This window comes from Mesoplodon bidens, assembly GCF_964165515.1.
Source record: "Mesoplodon bidens genome assembly, chromosome: 1".
Classification (NCBI taxonomy): domain Eukaryota; kingdom Metazoa; phylum Chordata; class Mammalia; order Artiodactyla; family Ziphiidae; genus Mesoplodon; species Mesoplodon bidens.
In genome coordinates this window covers 105,460,490-105,477,656 of record NC_138176.1, presented here as the reverse complement: position 1 = coordinate 105,477,656, position 17,167 = coordinate 105,460,490, and the positions used below count along the sequence as shown (strand labels likewise).

At 52.4% G+C, this 17,167-nt stretch overlaps 1 protein-coding gene across 5 annotated transcripts in view; it reads right to left on the bottom strand.

Annotated features, from left to right (window-relative positions):
* The window catches only part of TNIP2 (TNFAIP3 interacting protein 2), a 35,496-nt gene that overhangs the window by 2,661 nt on the left and 15,668 nt on the right, over positions 1-17,167 (bottom strand). For 2 of the 5 annotated variants that reach the window (XM_081229373.1, XM_081229375.1), the window contains exons 2-5: positions 10,326-10,610; positions 8,317-8,406; positions 7,234-7,500; positions 7,009-7,128 (exon numbers count right to left, since the gene is read on the bottom strand). In XM_081229373.1, coding sequence (XP_081085499.1) covers positions 7,009-7,128; positions 7,234-7,500; positions 8,317-8,406; positions 10,326-10,610 — 762 coding nt within the window. Of the gene's footprint in view, positions 1-2,650; positions 5,711-7,008; positions 7,129-7,233; positions 7,501-8,316; positions 8,407-10,325; positions 10,611-17,167 lie in introns of those variants that run through there. The other 3 variants (XM_081229371.1, XM_081229372.1, XM_081229374.1) reach the window with 3 other exon arrangements.

The window sequence follows — 17,167 nt, the reverse complement described above, 5'->3', positions numbered from 1 at the left end:
ATTTGCTTTTCCAATTGTTGCAGATATACAGGAATACAGTAGGTGTTTCATACAGTCTTTGTATCTTGAGATGGTCAACTTCACTTACTAATTCTAAACTTTTTTCTTAACATCCCCTAGGGATTTTCTATATCCACAGTCTGTCATCTGTGAATAGCGATAGTTTGATTTTTTTCTCTTCCAGTTTTTCTGTCCTTTTTTCCCTTTTATTGCCTGATTGCACTGGGTATCTCCGGTACAATGTGTAATTGCAGCAAAAGGAGTGAACACCTTGGGGTGTCCCTGACAGCACAGTGGTTAAGAATCCGCCTGCCAATGCAGGGAACACAGGTTCGAGCCCTGGTCCAGGAAGATCCCACATGCCACGGAGCAACTAAGCCCGTGCGCCACAGCTACTGAGCCTGTGCTCTAGAGCCCGCGAGCCACAACTACTGAAGCCCACACGCCTAGAGCCTGAGCTCCCGCAGCGAAGAGTAGCCCCCGCTCGCCGCAACTGGACAAAGCCCGCATGCAGCAACAGAGACTCGACGCAACCAAAAAGTAAATAAATTAAAATTTAAGAAAGTGAACACCTTGCCCTGATGGGATTCAGCGGGGCAGCACTCAGTATTTTATCATCAGTAGAAAGTTGGCCGTAGGTCTTTTGGACACACACCTTGATCAGACTGAGGAAATCCCTTCTATTCCTGGTTTGCTCAGTGTTATCATGAGTGGGGATTAAATCGTGTCACATGCTTTTTCTGCTTCTGTTGAGATGATCCTATGGTTTCTCCTCTGGTGAATTAGTTTTGTGGGTTTTGTTTGTTTTTGTTTTATGTCAACCAATCCTGTATTCCTGTAATAAAAATTCCACTTGGTTATAATGTATTATCCATTTTATATTGCTGGATTCAATTTGTTAATATTTTGTTTAGGATTTTTGCCTCTATGTTCATGAGAGAGAGTGGTCTGTCATTTTCTTTCTTGCCTTGTCCTTCTCGGGTTTTGGTGTCATAAAATGAGATGGGGAGACATTCCCACTTTGTTTCCTGAGTGTAAGATTGGTATATCTTTCTTAGATGTTTGGAAGAATTCACCAGTGAAGTCATCTGAGACTGTAATTTTCTTTGTGAAAAGATTTTTAATTACAGATTCAATTTAATGGACATAGAGCTATTTGGGTTTTCTATTATGTCAATTTTAGTAAGTGGTGTGTTTCAAGGATTTTATCCATTTCATCTAAGTTGTCAAATTTATCCGCTTTATAAATTGTTCATAGTATATACTCTTTTTAGAGATCTACAGTGATGCCCACCTTTCATTCCTGATAATTAGCAATTTGTTTTCTCTTCTATTCTTTGTCAGTCATGCTGTGGGTTTATCAGTTTTATCACTACTTAAAAGAATTAACTCTTGGCAATGTTGATTTTTGTCTGCTTTCCATTTCATTGATTCTGCTTTTATTATTTCCTTCCATTTTCTTTGGGTTTAATTTGCAGTTTTTATTTTTTAAATTTTATTATTTGGCTACGTCGGGTCTTTGTTGTGGCACGCAGGCTCCAGAGCATGTGGGCTCAGTAGTTGTGGCACAGGGGCTTAGTTGTCCCACAGCATGTGGCTGGCATCTTAGCTCCCTGACCAGGGATCGAACCTGCGTCCCCTGCATTAGAAGGTGAATTCTTAACCATTGGACCACCAAGGAAGTCCCTAATTTGTGGTTCTTTTCCTAGCTTCTTGTGATGAGCACTTGGATCACTGAAGTTTAACCTCTCTTCATTTCTAATATATGCCTTTGGAGCTAATACATTCCCCCTGATCACTGCTTTAGCTGCATTCCATAATTTTTAGCAAGTTGTATTTTCATTTTCAACTCAGTTCAAAATACTTTCTAATCTTCATTGTGTTTATTTTTCCCATGGATCATTTAGAACTGTGTTGGGAATTTAGTAGTTATCTTTCTGTTATTGAGTTGTGGTTTAATTTCACTATGGTCAGTGATCATGAATTCAATGATTAGGTTTTTTGGAATATGTTGTGACTTGATTTATGGTCCACAGATTTGTCTCTTTTGGAAGCATTCCATGTACACCTGAAAAGAATTATAGTTAACTTTTGTTCAGTGTAATTTAGGTTCTACATATGAAATTAGGCCAAGTAGATAGGTTAAATCTTCTGTATCCTTACTTTTTTCCCTGCTTCTATCAGTTACTGAGAAAGGTATGCCAAAATCTCCAACAGTGATTATGCATTTGTCTAGTTCTTTTGCTTTATATTATTAGCTCTACACAAATTTAGGTATATTGTATATTCCTGATAAATTCACCCTTTTATCATTATGCACTGTTACTCTATATTTCTGGTAATATTTTTTGTCTTAAAAGTCCACTGTGTCTGATAATCACTCTCATTTTCTTGGTTAATGTTGGCATAAGTGTATCTTTTCTAATGAGCACACAGGTGACACTTTCATTTTCATCCAGTATGACAATCACTGTCTTTCAATCAGAGTGTTTGGTCCGTTTATTTTTATTTTTATTAACATCTTTATTGGAGTATAATTGTTCTACAATGGTGTTAGTTTCTGCTTTATAACAAAGTGAATCAGTTATACATATACATATGTTCCCATATCTCTTCCCTCTTGCGTCTCCCACCCTCCCTATCCCACCATCCATTTATTTTTAATGTAATTACTGATACAGTTGGTTAAGTCTACCATCTTCCAGCTGCTTTCTTTGTCTCATCTCTCCTTTATCCCTTTGGTTCTCCTAACTTGTCTTGCTTTGGATTAATAAAAACATTATTTTTCTGTTCTATTAACTTTCTAATTAGATATTTTCATTACTACTTTAGTGGTTACCCTAGAGATTATGTTTCCTTAGTTCATTAGTCCACCACAAGTCAACGCAAAAACCCTACACTTATATAAGTTCATTAAACACTCCCGTCCCTCACCTAGAAAGTTCTTGTGGTCACGTTTGCATGTTTTAAAACCCTCAAGACATTATTGGGTTTTTTTGTTTTTTGTTTTGCTGTGTTAGGTCTTTGTTGATGGGCGCGGGCTTTCTCTAGTTGAGGCGAGCGGGGGCCACTCTTGGTTGCGGTGCGCAGGCTTCTCATTGCAGTGTCTTCTCTCGTTGTGGAGCATGGGCTCTAGGCGCGTGGGCTTCAGTAGTTGTGGGATGCAGGCTCAGTAATTGTGGCTCACGGGCTCTAGAGTGCAGGCTCAGTAGTTGTGGTGCACGGGCTTAGTTGTTCCGCAGCATGTGGGATCTTCCTGGACCAGGGCTCGAACCCATGTCCCCTGCATTGGCAGGAGGATTCTTAACCACTGCGCCACCAGGAAATTCCCGACATTATTGTTTTAAACAGTCAATATTCGTTCATATCTACCCATTCCCATGCTCTTTTTTTTTTGGTTGCGCCAGGTCTTAGTTGCGGGCTCCTTAGTTGCAGCTTGCCAGCTCCTTAGTTGTGGCACGTGGGCTCCTTAGTTGTGGCATGCGAACTCTTAGTTTCAGCATGCATGTGGGATCTAGTTCCCTGACCAGGGATCAAACCCGGGCCCCCTACATTGGAAGCACGGAGTCTTAACCACTATGCCAGCAGGGAAGTCCCCATTCCCATACTCTTCATTCCTTTCTATGCTTGTTTTTATCCAGAATCATTTCCCTCTAGCCTGAGTAATTTCCATAGTATACTTTTTTCTTGTCATACAATCTGCTGGATATAAATTTTTGTTAGCTCGTATTTGTGTGAATATATCTTCATTATGCTTTTCCATATGTCTAGGATTTTTTACTGTATATTGGACCGTAGTTAATATAGTACAAGGTCCTGGCTCTGAAGAAAGCCGGATTTTGTTCCAACAGGCCAGTGAATTACTGGTTGGCTGCCTGGAAGAGCAGCGCTGTTTTGTTTTGGCCCCAAGATGTCAACTTTACTCCTAAAGTGTGGCCCTTCGAGGGTTTCAAAGGAAAAACCAAGGTTTTCCAGCCCCGCTAACCCCAAGGGACTCAATTTCGGAACTGCCACCCTACGGTGGACAGCCGCTGGGAGCTCTGCTCAGCACATCCTGCCTTCCAGCCGCTGTTCCTGCCCCAGGATTCTTGGGGTCTTAACGCTAAGCTCGCACAGTTCAGGGGTCAGCCAAGGATTTGAGGGCTCCCCCTTCTGCAGCTCCCTTCTCTCCGGGAGGTCTCCATCTATTTCCAAACTCCTCCAACTCCTCAGGACAGTGAGACGGAGGCTTCCTGTGACGTTCTAGCACCCACGCCGCACAGACTGATCCCTTCCAGTCAGGCCCCTGTAAAGTGGGGTGCGGGATCCTACAGAGGAGTTGATGCCTGAACTACAACTGGAGGAGGACTGACTTAGCCAGTGGAGAGGGTGAACGAGTGTTCCAGGCAGGAGGGACAGCACATGCGCCCAATGCTGGCCCTTCACCATGCCGGCAGCTCCTCCACGTGTTGGGAAGTAGAATGTGGGCTCAGGAGCCAGATGGCCTGGGTTTACATCCTAGCTTTGTCCCCTGCTACTGTGACCTTGGGCAAGTGACCTTACCCCTCTGTGCCTCGTCTTCCACACCTGTGTTGAGGGTGACTAATAGAAGTACTTACCTCCTGCGACTGTTCTGAGGGTTAACCTGAGTCACACAGCCCTGACCCCGCCAGGACTATGCACGCAGTCCTTGCCCTGCAAGCCTCTCACTTGCCTTCGCCAGGCGCCTGGTTCCTCCCGCCTCACCCCCAGCCCTTCACATCCTGGCTGGAGCTGAAACAGGCCGATGGCAGAGTGCTGGGCAGGCTGGACTCCCGCTGACCCCCCCTCGGGATGCCCTAACAAACAAACAAACAGGTGACAGACAAACAGTAAGAAAGTGTGTTTCTCCTCCCTGGCTGGTGTAACTCAGGCCCAGATGGAAATGCTGCCGGGTCCCTGCACCCCAGCCCCCAGCGCACACTCTCAGGAGTCGCTGTAGCAAGTGCATTTATTACAAAAATAAGTAATGTGACATAAACACGTTTAAGTTCCGGATATGCAGCAACCACTCTTGCAGTGCAGCCTTATTTCAGCACAGGCACAGTGCTCAGCTGTGCACGCCTCCTGGTGGGCGTGGGCACACTTCCCATGGGCAGCCACCTCGTCCCAGTGAGCTGCAGCGTCCCCAGGTGCGGCTGGGGCAGGGCTGTCCTGCGGGTCTGGGAGAACCCCACACCACATCTCGCACGGCCTCGGCCTGACAGCTTCGGACATCAGACTCCACACCAGAGGCGAGGCTGAGCCCTCCTGGGCACGAATGCTCCCAACCCCACCTCTCCCTCCAGCCCTACCGGAAGTGCCCCTGACCCAAGCGGGACCAAGGGGAAGGCTCAGAAGCACCCCCAGCCTGTTCTGGGGGCCCCGCATCTCGATGCTGCGTGCTGGGAGCCCCCACCCGCGCCCCGGGCCGGCGGCCCAGCAGGGCTCACTGACAGCACTCAGCCACATGCCGCAAGAGCTCCTCCCCCTGCTCATCGCCGAAGCACTGCAGGCAGTGAGGACACTGAAGGTCCCCCTGGCCTCTCTGGGCTGCTCCGGGGCTCCCGCCCTCTGCGGGGAGTTCTGGCCGCTGGGATCCCGTCCCAGGCCTCCAGCCACCGGGTGCCACAAGCTCCGAAGCGTCAGTCTCTAAGTACCCGGGAGTTTTGCCCCCAGTGTGAATCCGGCAAGAGCCTGGCTCTCGAGGATCCTGGAAAAAAGGCAAAGGGTCAGCTTACGAGGCTGGCCTCAGGCTCCAGCAACTAGACATACACCTGTTGCACAGTGGGACTTGCACCTTCACTCTGCCTGGTGCTGGGGCCCAAATGAGGACGTGCTCCGTGAGCAACCTCCTGCCTGTGTTCACAGAGGAACAGGCCCAAGCTGGGGGTGGGGGCGGGGGGGCGCTCCCCTCCCCCGACCCCCACCGCGGTCCCAGCAGACTCCTCCCACACGCCACCGTGCAGACTGCATCCCTCCTGGGTGGGCTGGGGGTCTCTGGAGGCAGCAGGGGTGCCTGTGGCACGGCTGACACGCTCACCCCCGACGTCAGCCCCGAAGCGCCGTGACCCCCAGTGCTCATCACACCTCATGTGGGAGCCTCAGCCCAGGCAGCGGGACCCTGGCTCCTGGCCCACAGCTTCACTACCACCCGCCCCGGGGTATCGCCCAGGGGCCGAGCAGGAGCAAGTGCTCCCAAAGCTCAGCGGCCACAGGCTGCAGCTGAAAGGGGCTCAGAGGCCACTCAGTGCACAGGCCCCGAGCCTCGGCAGGCCGGGCCACCCTTCTGTCCACCAGTGGGGTCCACAGCCACGCAGGACGGGGCACTAAGGGTGGCTCCCGCCGCCCTGAGGCCAACCACGAAGGGCGGTTCCAGGGTCAGCTTGGCATCCCCGCCCCACCAGGGCGCTAGCCCCCCAGGAGGATGTGTATCGGGTACTCTGGGCAGACCCATGAAGGAGCAGGGAAGAGGCGTGTGGGCGCCCCGGGTCCTGCAGTGAGAAACCGTCAGTTCCCACCCAGGCCCGGCCTCCCAAGAAGCAGCCCCTGTGGCGGGGCAACACAGAGCCCAGAGTGAGCTGTGGGGCCTGCCCGCCTGCACGGCCCATCTCCGCGCACAGGGGCTGTGAGCTGGGGGGCGCCAGCAGACGCCTGGAGCCTCAGCGGCTGCGTGTGTGTGACAGGGCAACCAGGGTCCCTGCTGCACAGCGAGGAGGGGACACGTGTGTGCGAAGCTCCCAGTAGGGAGCCTGAGGCCCAGGACGTGCCCTCTGGGTGCAGGACAGGCCCGAGAGCCACCCCTGAAGTCACACGCCACCACGCCAACGTCCTCTACAGACACGGTACGACAGGGAGGTTTTCTGCCACCGGGCCCCAGGCACCGGGCACGGTGGCTCTGCCCGGAGCACAGAATCAGGGTCTCGGCAGACGCAGAAGGGCTTGAAACCGATGAAAGAAACACGAAGAAAACGCCCAGCCTGGACCGGAGGAGATGGGCCTCCATTCTACCTGTTTGCAGGGTACCTGGCGCTGCAGCAAGGCCACCCGTTCCTCCAACTCCTGGATCCGACTCTGAGCCCGCTCCCGGTCGACCCTCTCCGACGTGAAGTCGTCCTTGTACGCGAGGATCTGTGAGGAGACAGACACTCAGCCGTCAGACGGCAGCGCCGCTTCTGCTCAGACGGAGAAAGCCCCCCAGCGCCCCCCAGCACCCGGCCCCGGGGCGGGGGGCACCTGCTGCTCCAGCATCTGCACCCGCTCCAGCGCGGCGTCCCGGGCCCTCCTCACGGCCGCCAGCTCCCGCCTCGCTTCTGCACAGTCGTTGATTTTCTCCTCCAACTGTGTGTTGAGCCGGGAGATCTCCTTCCTCATCAGCTCGGGCGGGGAGGGCCTCTCAGGCTCGAGGGGGGCCTGCAGCCCCCTCAGCTGTGCGTGGAGCCCCCTCACATACTCATCCCTGCTGGCGTCGTAGCGCTGCCACTTGGCATTGAGGTCTTCCACCTGAGGAGGCCGGAACGCTCACGGTGGCGGCGGCTGAGAAGCTGCTCTCAAGCCAACCTGAACTGTGAAGCTATTCACTAGCAACAAGGAGCAGAGTGAGTTTCCCCTTAAATGAAAGTTGCCTCAGGGGACCTCCCTGGTGGCACAGTGGTTAAGGATCCGCCTGCCAACGCAGGGGACATGGGTTCAAGCACTGGTCCGGGAAGATCCCACATGCCACGGAGCAATTAAGCTCGTGAGCCACAACTACTGAGCCTGCGCTCTAGACCATGAGCCACAACTACTGAGCCTGTGAGCCACAACTACTGAAGCCCGCGCGGCTAGAGCCCGTGCTCCGCAACAAGAGAAGCCACAGCAATGAGAAGCCCGCGCACTGCAATGAAGACCCAACCCAGCCAAAAATAAATATATTAATTAATTAATTTTTAAAAAATAAATAAATAAAAGGAATGAAGGCCAAAAAAAAAAAGTCTCAGTTTGCTCTGTGCAGAGGGGACACTAGGACGTGGCAACGATGGCCACAAACAACTGCCGGAGACAGAAGCAGACTTGCTACAATTTCCCACCGTAAAAGCTGTACTTGATAGTAATTCTTGTACCTCATTTATCCACATGTGAGTTAACTTGGGGGCCGGAGAATGACAAGCGTCTTCTACACGTCCTTTTAGGCAAATATGTCGGGCCTATAGGGACTGCGTGTATCAGCCGAAGTGGCCTGAGGGCAGGGGCAACCCCCGGGCACAGCCGAGGAGAGGACCCTCATCTGCGGGCCATGAGGGGAAAGTTCTTCCCGAGTGACATCTAACAGACACTCACGTGAGTCACCTTCTGCTTCAGCAGTCGATTCTCCTCCCGTAACTTCTCAACAACCGCGTGGACAGAGCCGTCCCCATCTGCACACGCTGGCTGCGTAAGAAAGGGACGGAGAGCAGACACCGTGTCACCGAACGTGACTGCTGTGTGCGGCAAGAGGGGAGGAAGCCACACCTGGAGACTGAGGTTGCAGATGGTCACTGCAGCCCGCACTGTGGCAGGTGGGACGGAGACAGGAAAGGACGTGCCCCTTCCCAAGGGTGGGGGAGGGGTGGTCCTCACCCCGCCCAAGCCCACCGCACGCTGGGGCCAAGCCTCGCACAATCTTCTCATGCCTGAGACTTTCCATCATCACGGGAGTCGGGAGGGCAGGAAGCTTAATCTCACCGTCCATCAGAGAACCTTCCAGCCCAGGGCCAAAGGGACGCCACAAGCAGGCCCGGCCAGGGACCCGGCTCCCTCCCTCTGAGCCCACCACACTGTCACGTCACGTCACGCAAGCAGGGTTAACCTCAGTGATTCTGTACACGGCAGTCCACCTGTGCCTCACTCGGGGTCTCGGGAGTCATGCCTGGAAACCCACCTGCCAAACCAGCCCTAACAGCGGTGGGCAGAACTAGCTGAAAAGTCCATCTGAATCCTAGAAATTCAGTGCATTTAACAGTACAGTGGGCTGTATGCTGGTGCCGTTATTTTTGAGAATTCCCCTCGAATGACAAAGGAACTACATGTCCTAACCCAGCGGGCACCGGGAAACCCCGGTGACTCACCCAAGTCCAGGGCTGAGAAGTGACGCCGATGTAGAGCCTGTTAAGAGCCCCAGCCCCACCCCTGCCCAGGCAGCTGTGTTCAAATCCCCAGAGGGAAATGACACAGTGACTCAAAATCAGACGAGAACACAGTCTGCCCCCAGAGAGCACTGTGGTATCTGAAATATGCCTGTGTGCTTTCTGAGGTTCCCTTTTCGTGGAATCCACCCGCGGAGACGGACAGTTCTCAGACCGGTTCTCAGACCGAGGTTCTCCCCAGCGGGCTTCCCAGTGGAGCTGCTGCTAAGGGGCTGGAGGGCCTGTCCCCGCCTCCCCCGCATTTCTGAGTCAGCCTGGTTGCAGCCTCAGAGGATCAGAGAACTGCCTGGAAAAGACCCCACGAGAGTAACCTGGGCTGGGTGGGGCAGCATGTGCACTGCATGCCGGGAGGGGCTGGAATCAGACAGGCAGGGAAGGCAGCCTTGCCCCGTGCTCCCAACACCCCCAGCCAGGAGCCCCCTGATCTCCCAGGTAGGGAATTCTGATGCTGAAACCCACGCTGTCCCCTCCCCGACCAGACCGCACACACAGCCACAGCCCAGCTCCACTCAGTCCTGTAGGACCCCCGCCCCTGCCCCCGCCCCCTGCCCCTGCCCCCTGTCCCCTGCCCGGCTCCCTCCCTGCTGGCCCCACCCTACCTAGGGCCTGGCCAGGGGTCACAGCGCCAGGTACACAGAAGGGCTCCGTGCCCCTGACGCGGGTACCCGCCCTGCAGGAGGGCCCCTGTGAGGCCAGCCCTGCTCAGACACGTGGAGCCCTCCCCAGCCCCGGCCCGCCCAGCCCGATTCCTCACTGTGTTTGGGGCCTGGCCCTGGGCGGCCTTTGGAGGCACTGCCCCTCGCCCACCTGCACGTGTGCCAGCACCTGCTCAGGACACCCCTCCCGCCCCTGCTCTGCCTGCTTCGTCCTCAGCGAAGGCTGATGAGACCACAGTGCCATCTCCCCACGGGGACCAGGGTCAGCTGCAGGTCTGGGGGTGGCAGCTGGTGATGCAGGCCACCTGCTTCCCTGTCACATTCTGCACCTTCCACCATGCTAGAAGAAATCCCCGGATGGGCGGGCTTTGCTGCAACCCTCACTGTGGAGAGCAGGGGGCGCCCTGGGTGCCCCGACCTCCGTGATGGCTGAGGGATCCTGAGGCGCGAGAAGAGACCTCCTGCTGCACCTTGGTCTGTATCCTGGCGTGCTGACACCACGGCCTACCTCAGGGCTCCTCTCCCCCGCGTCCCCCTGTGCGCGCTGGCATTCATCCAGACACTTGACCAGATGCTGGCACATGTGGGCGGTGGCGGCCAGAGTCCTCCGCAGCTGATGGGTCTCGTCGGCCAAGGAGCGGCACAGAATGTCGCTGGCGGCCGGGGCCCGCCCCTTCTGGGCCGCGCTTCTCCTCAGCAGGGCCACTTCCTTCTGCTCCCTCTCCGGCTGGCTCAACAGCTGCTGCGTCTCCCTCTCTTTTTCTTCTAGTTGCTCAGAAAGTCTCTCGATTTCCTAAGGGGAAGATTTAAAAGCACAGTTGATTTGACTAAAAGAAGCAATATCAAGAACAAACATTCATAGAGCAGAAGAAAGTCCGGCACAGACACCTATCAGTAGGTAATAAACGCGCTCATTTGGAGGTTGGCTTCTGAACGAATAATTAACTTTGGAGTTTTCAGCCCATAAAGTTCTATCTGAAACTTCATCTAAAATTCTATTTTCATGAGCAAATTCATAATGTTAGATTTTACATCATCAAATTACTAAGTGCGGCAATTCCAAATACTTCTTGATGGGAAGGGTAGAAACTCCACTGCAATGAGTAGCCCCCCAAAAGATATGCCCACGCCCTAACCCCCGATACTTGGGAATGTGACTTTACTTAGAAATAGGGTCTGTGAAGATGCACTGAGCTAAGATGAAGTCATACTGGATTAGAATGGACCCTAATCCAATGACTAGCGTCCTCATAAGAAGAAGGTAACATGGACACAGATACAGAAGAAGGCCACACACGTCGACAGAGGCAGAGACTAGAGTGATGTGTCCGCAAGCCAAAGAACACCAGGGATGCCGACAGCCACTGGAAGCTGAAAGAGAAAAAGAAGGGCCCTCCCCCAGAGCCTCGGAGGGAGCACATCTCTGCCAACGACACCCTGATTTTGGGCTTCTGGCCTCTAGAACACCGAAAGATGAAGCATCTGTTGTTGTAAACCACCCAGTTTATGGTACTTTGTTACAGCAGTTCTACGAAACTAATATACCCAACCCCAATTAATTTTTTTAAAAAGTCCTTAAAATTACAATTTACTTTAAACCCAACCTTAGTTTTGTGCTTTCCCATTTTCAAAGTAATCACCAGCATAAACAGTACATAAGGGAGGTAAAGCAGGATGAACCAGTCCATCCTACAAATGAAAAAACAGCTTCTGAAGCCAGGGTTGAGCCTGAGCTCCACGTGAGGAAGTGGCAGGAGAAGGATCTGGGCTCCACTCGGGGAAGTGCTCAAGCTCACCTCCTGCGTGCTCACGAGGAGGGATGGACACCAGGAACCGAGAACCTTCTTACCAGAGTGGAATGGAATACAGGGCCAATATTACTAACGGAACCCTGAATTACTACTCTCTTAACTGCTTTAAAACAAAAACATGTGCGTGGTTATAAAAACTTTAAACATACAGAAGGAAATCAAATGAAAACTTAAATTCCTTTCTCCCACAGCCCCTCTGCCCCCAGCTTCACTCTCCAGAGGCAACCACTCACTATTTGGGCACGGACCTTTCCAGAGTGTTTATAAGCATCTGTAACACATGTATTTTTACACAAACAGACGCTACAACACTGTCCGACACCTTGCTTTTTTCCTCCTTAGCACAATATACCTTATTCCACAGCAGCACAGAACCTGCCTTGTTCTTTTCAGCCACAGCCTGGAGCTTCACGACAGATTCCAGATTTACTGAACACACACCTCCAGCTGGGAGACATGTGGCTGCTTCCTTGTGCCCTTATGCAAATACAGCCACGGGATAAATGCCCAGAAGTCACAGGGCTGGGATTGTGTTTAATACTGGGGTTAAGAAGTAATTGGTGGGATGGACCTAGCGATTATCATAGTAAATAAAGTCAGAAAGAGAAAGACAAATACCGTATCGTATCACTTTATATGTGGAATCTAAAATGTGGCACAAATGAACTTACCTACGAAACAGAAACAGACCCACAGACATAGAGAGCAGACTTGTGGTGGCCAAGGGGGAGGGATGGATTGGGAGTTTGGGGTTAGCAGGTGCACATTATTATATAGAGAATGGGTAAACGACCAGGTCCTACTGGATAGCACAGGGAACTATATTCAATATCCTGTGACAAACCGTAATGAAAGAGAATACAAAAAAGAATGTATGTATGTACGTGTGTGTGTGTGTGTCACTGAATCACTTTGCTGTATAGTAGAAATTAATGCAACACTGTAAATCAACTATACCTCAACAAAATAAATTAATAAAACAATAAGTGGTGGACCTCAGGAACACAGCCAGTCTCCGGGTCCCAGCCTGGCTCCCTGGGCCCGCGCATATCCACGAGGCAAGGGCTGCTCCCCGCGCTCCTGCACCCAGACACCCCGTGCACCTGTGATAACCAATCCATGGATAAGCCCAGCATGTGACCGAATCACTCCAACCAGGTGACCCAAAAAACATTCTGGAAACCTCGCCCTCTCTCAGGAAAAAAAAATTTTTTTTTGGCCACACTGCGTGGCTTGCAGGATCTTAGTTCCCTGACCAGGGATCGAACCCAGGCCCTTGGCAGTGAAAGCGCTGGGTCCTAACCACTGGACACCCCCCAGGGAATTCCCTCAGGGAATGTTTAAGAGTCCTCTCCTTCCCATTTTCCTTGGACTTCGCTCTAGAAATGAACAGAAAGAGAGGAAAGAAGAAAAACTGCAGTTAGAATGACCGGTTCGGCTCTCTTAGCAAAGGCCTAGAGGAAGAGGCTGCACTTCACAACAGGGACTCAAAACAGGAAAGAGCAGAGGCCTGGCAGATGGCGAGGCAGACCGTGAGGGCGGCGGGGGAGATGAGGAGGTCAGGCCCCGGCAAGTGGGAAACGTCCACCACCAAGTGCGGAAGAAGTAGCAGGACTGGTGACGACGGGTGTGACACATCACTGGGAATGAGCCCGTCAACTGGGACTTCCGCCCCAAGGCGTGTGGTGTTGGCATCACGCCATCACACCTCCCTGCCCTCGACTCACAGATGTCACAGTCTCAGGGGTGCCAGTCAAGCCAGGTGAGATCCACTCTTGGAAGGTCATTACTTTCATTTTTCCACCTTTTGGCCCCGACGACCTCACCCCTGAACCAAAGGAGGAGAAGAGGCCTCTCTCTGCAAGCTGGCCGGTCGGCATCCATACCTCCTCCCAGCAGACGGCCCTTCAGCACCAGGCTGCACCTGCAGGACTGGGAAGGGGGTGCTGGGGGCCACCACGCATGGCCTTCTGAGCCTGTCCAGATAGCTGGGGCTGCCAGCTGGTGCCAAGTCACTTGGTCTGGGTGAAGCCACGTCCAGACAGTGCGATGGGGCATTTACACAGCTGAGAACCAACTAAAGCCTTTTTAGCATAAAATACTATAAACAGGAAAAAGAACGCCAAACCCCAACGAAAGCTCAGGCTCTCACTGCTGATTGTTTCCTGGCCTTGGATTTATTTGTTCTCTTTAAAAACTGGCCGCTTTTGAAGGCAGTGCCAGCTGGTCAAGGCCCCTGTCCCACGTCCTTACCGTGGAAAATGCAGCAGGAGCCCCTCCCTCCACAGTGTCACAGATGCCAGGCCCGCCACGGCCCACCCGTCGCCTGGAATCGTCTTCCCCTGCCTGCATCACAGCTCTGGGGTGGCCTTGTCACTACTGGTGGGACAGACCTGCCACACTCCCCCGAGCTGGACCTAGTCACCCTCTACAGTGGCTCAGAAGTGTACCTGGAGCAGACACGGATGGTGAAGAGAGACCTGCCCTGAGAGTGGACTTTCATTACATTTTAGAGCTATTCAAATCAAAAGCTGTGATTTCAGGGCTTCCCTGGTGGCGCATTGGTTGGGAGTCTGCCTGCTGATGCAGGGCACACGGGTTCGAGCCCCGGTCCGGGAAGATCCCACATGCCTCAGAGCGGCTGGGCCCGTGAGCCATGGCCGCTGATCCTGCGCGTCCGGAGCCTGTGCTCCGCAACGGGAGAGGCCACAACAGTGAGAAGCCCGCGTACCGCGAAAAAAAAAAAGCTGTGATTTCAACAGCGCAACAGAGAAACGTCTCTATCCTTGTCTTTATCTGATACTGAAGTGTATTCAGAGTAAATACATGTTATGCATACAGAAGAGGTATCAATATATATACAAATACGTACAATACAAACACAGATAGAAAGTCTGTAATACCAGTGAAGGCTGGTCTCCCATGGAATCATACATTTCACAGACTTCTAAGTCCCTAAGATAACTGCACTGACAGCAGCAGCAGCAAATGCACCAACCATGCAGTCTCCCTACATCCTACGAGACAGCTGCTATCATGTCTCCCATCCCACAGATGGGCAAACTGAGGCTCACGGGATCCAGGTGGCTGCTGGAGTGCCCAGGTAAGGAGGCAGTGGCACCCCAGCCTCGACACCTCCACCTACCACAGCTCCCTCGCACCCTCTGAGGCTGGGGGACTTCAAACAACACCTGATTTCCGAGCAGCTTTCCTTGCTGGTCAAACGGACACAGGAAGAGAAACAATGGGGCAGAAGGTCGCCGGGCTTCGGGGGCTCATGGAGCTTCCCAAGGACACACTCTCTCGTCGCCACACCCCAGCCCTGGGTCCAGCCCAGCCCCATGAGGATCCCCAGTAAATGTCTGAGAAGAAGACTGGAGGGTACAATGGCCAGGACCTGGGCCCTGTTCTCAACCTGTTTACAACACAGAGACTGAAAACCACAAACACGCAGCTGACTCTGGTGGTGAGATTAGTTGAATTGGAAGGACTCACAGGCCCTTATTGTCTGTCTTAAAAACCTCCTTTCAAATACCACTTTAGAAATGATCTGGCTCTCGTGGAGACTTACTGGGTGACAACATATACCATACTTGGGGCTGGCTTTTTCCCTCACCGCTGGGAAGCTGCCAGAGGTAGAGAAACAAAGGTAAGACCACCGGGAGGCGGTGCACTGCACTGTAGGGCAACCCACCCCCGAAAAGGGCTGCCTGACCTGCCCTCCCCACCGCAGTGTAAGAGGCCCCAGGACCCCTGGAGCCCCCAGTTTTGGGCACTCGTTGCTTGCTCTGAAGTTGGAGAGACACGTAATGGCTCATCTGGCTAAGTGCCCTTGTCCAATCAGTAACAGTTCTTAGGATACAGAACATAGACCACTGTTGTCAAAAAGCAAGGCCTGTCCTAGAATCCCGGCATTACACACACAGACGTGATGCACAGAAGTCAGCAAATGGCCAATGACCCCTCGGAGACCCTGTCACTGGGACCTAAACTCCCATGGCTCCATTCTCAGGATACAAAAGTGTGAGGAATTCTATTAACAGTCTTGTGGATCAACCTTAAAAATAAGAGGCGTAGGGCTTCCCTGGTGGCGCAGTGGTTGAGAGTCCGCCTGCCAATGGAGCGGACATGGGTTCATGCCCCGGTCCGGGAAGATCCCACATGCCGCGGAGTGGCTGGGCCCGTGAGCCATGGCCGCTGAGTCCACACGTCCGGAGCCTGTGCTCCGCAACGGGAGAGGCCACAGCAAAGAGAGGCCCTCGTACTGAAAAAAAAAAAAAAAAAAAAAAGGAGGCATAGCCTCTTGGACTTCGTCCCTTTATTAGTCTGCTCGGGCTGCCATAACAAAGTCCACAAACTAAGTAACTTAAAACAACAGAAATGTATCCTCTCACAGGCTAGAGGTCCAAAATCCAGGTGTCAGCAGGCCACGTGCCTTCCGGGACTCTAGGGAAGAATGCTTCCTCATCTCTTCCAGCTTCTGCGGGTTGCTGGTAACCCTCGGCTTGTAGATGCCTCACTCCAGTCTCTGCCCCCATCTTCATATGGCTGTCTTATACGGATACCAGTCACTGGATTAGGGTCCACCCAAGCCAATATGGCTTCATTTCAATTTATCACCCCTGCAAAGACCCTACTTCCAAATAAGCTCATAATCACAGGTTCCAGGTGGAAAGGAATTTGGGGGAGACACTATCCAGCCCAGCACAGTCCTCTTCTCTCTCCTTCCTGGGCAGCCCTCAGTGGCTGGCCATGTGCAGAATGCAGCCCAGCCCATGGTTACCTTGAAACCAGCAGCTGAAGGGGGAGTGAGATAACAGGAGCAAGCAGGGAATTTAAGAAAAGTCAGTTCACTGGGCCTTCACCACAAGTGCCATGCACTGAAGATGTACCAGGGGAGGCACTGATGAGGACGCAGCACACCTCCTTCCCACTGGAAGAGTGCAGGGGGGAGCAGACAAACAGGTACGGACAAAAATGAGCACAGCCTGGAAGGTTCTGGGAATATGGCAGAGGAGGGAGCACCGGGAATCTTCTCCTCACCTGAAAAACAGTGCAATGGCAGAAATCTTTCTAGTGTGACTATTTTGGATCACAGGTCCTAAAGACTTGCAACTTCCATATAAGCACTTGGACAGTAAATTGAGGTTAATTTCAGTCAATTTCAGCTCTTCCTACAATAGTAGCTACCCATCCCACCCCTAGCCATGCCACTGGAGGCCATACACCTGTTTCTGGAACAGCCTGCACACAGCTTGCAGGAGCCAAGGTGGGCAAAAAAGACCCTGTCCTCCAAATACTGGGTATCTGTGCTCTGACCACTGTGTCCTGCTTCTGATCACAGAGATGCAGCCAAACAGGCAGGCGGCCATTGTTGCACCTCCCCCATTGCTACAGGACCCTCCCCCTCCAGCTGAAGTGCTACGGGATTTAAAGGGCCAGTGCCCTTTCCTTCCCCTTTTAATTTTTCTTTTTCTGCTTTAGGGAGCCAGACGTTAAAGATTATGATATTCAAAAGCAACTACATAAAAGGGGAAAA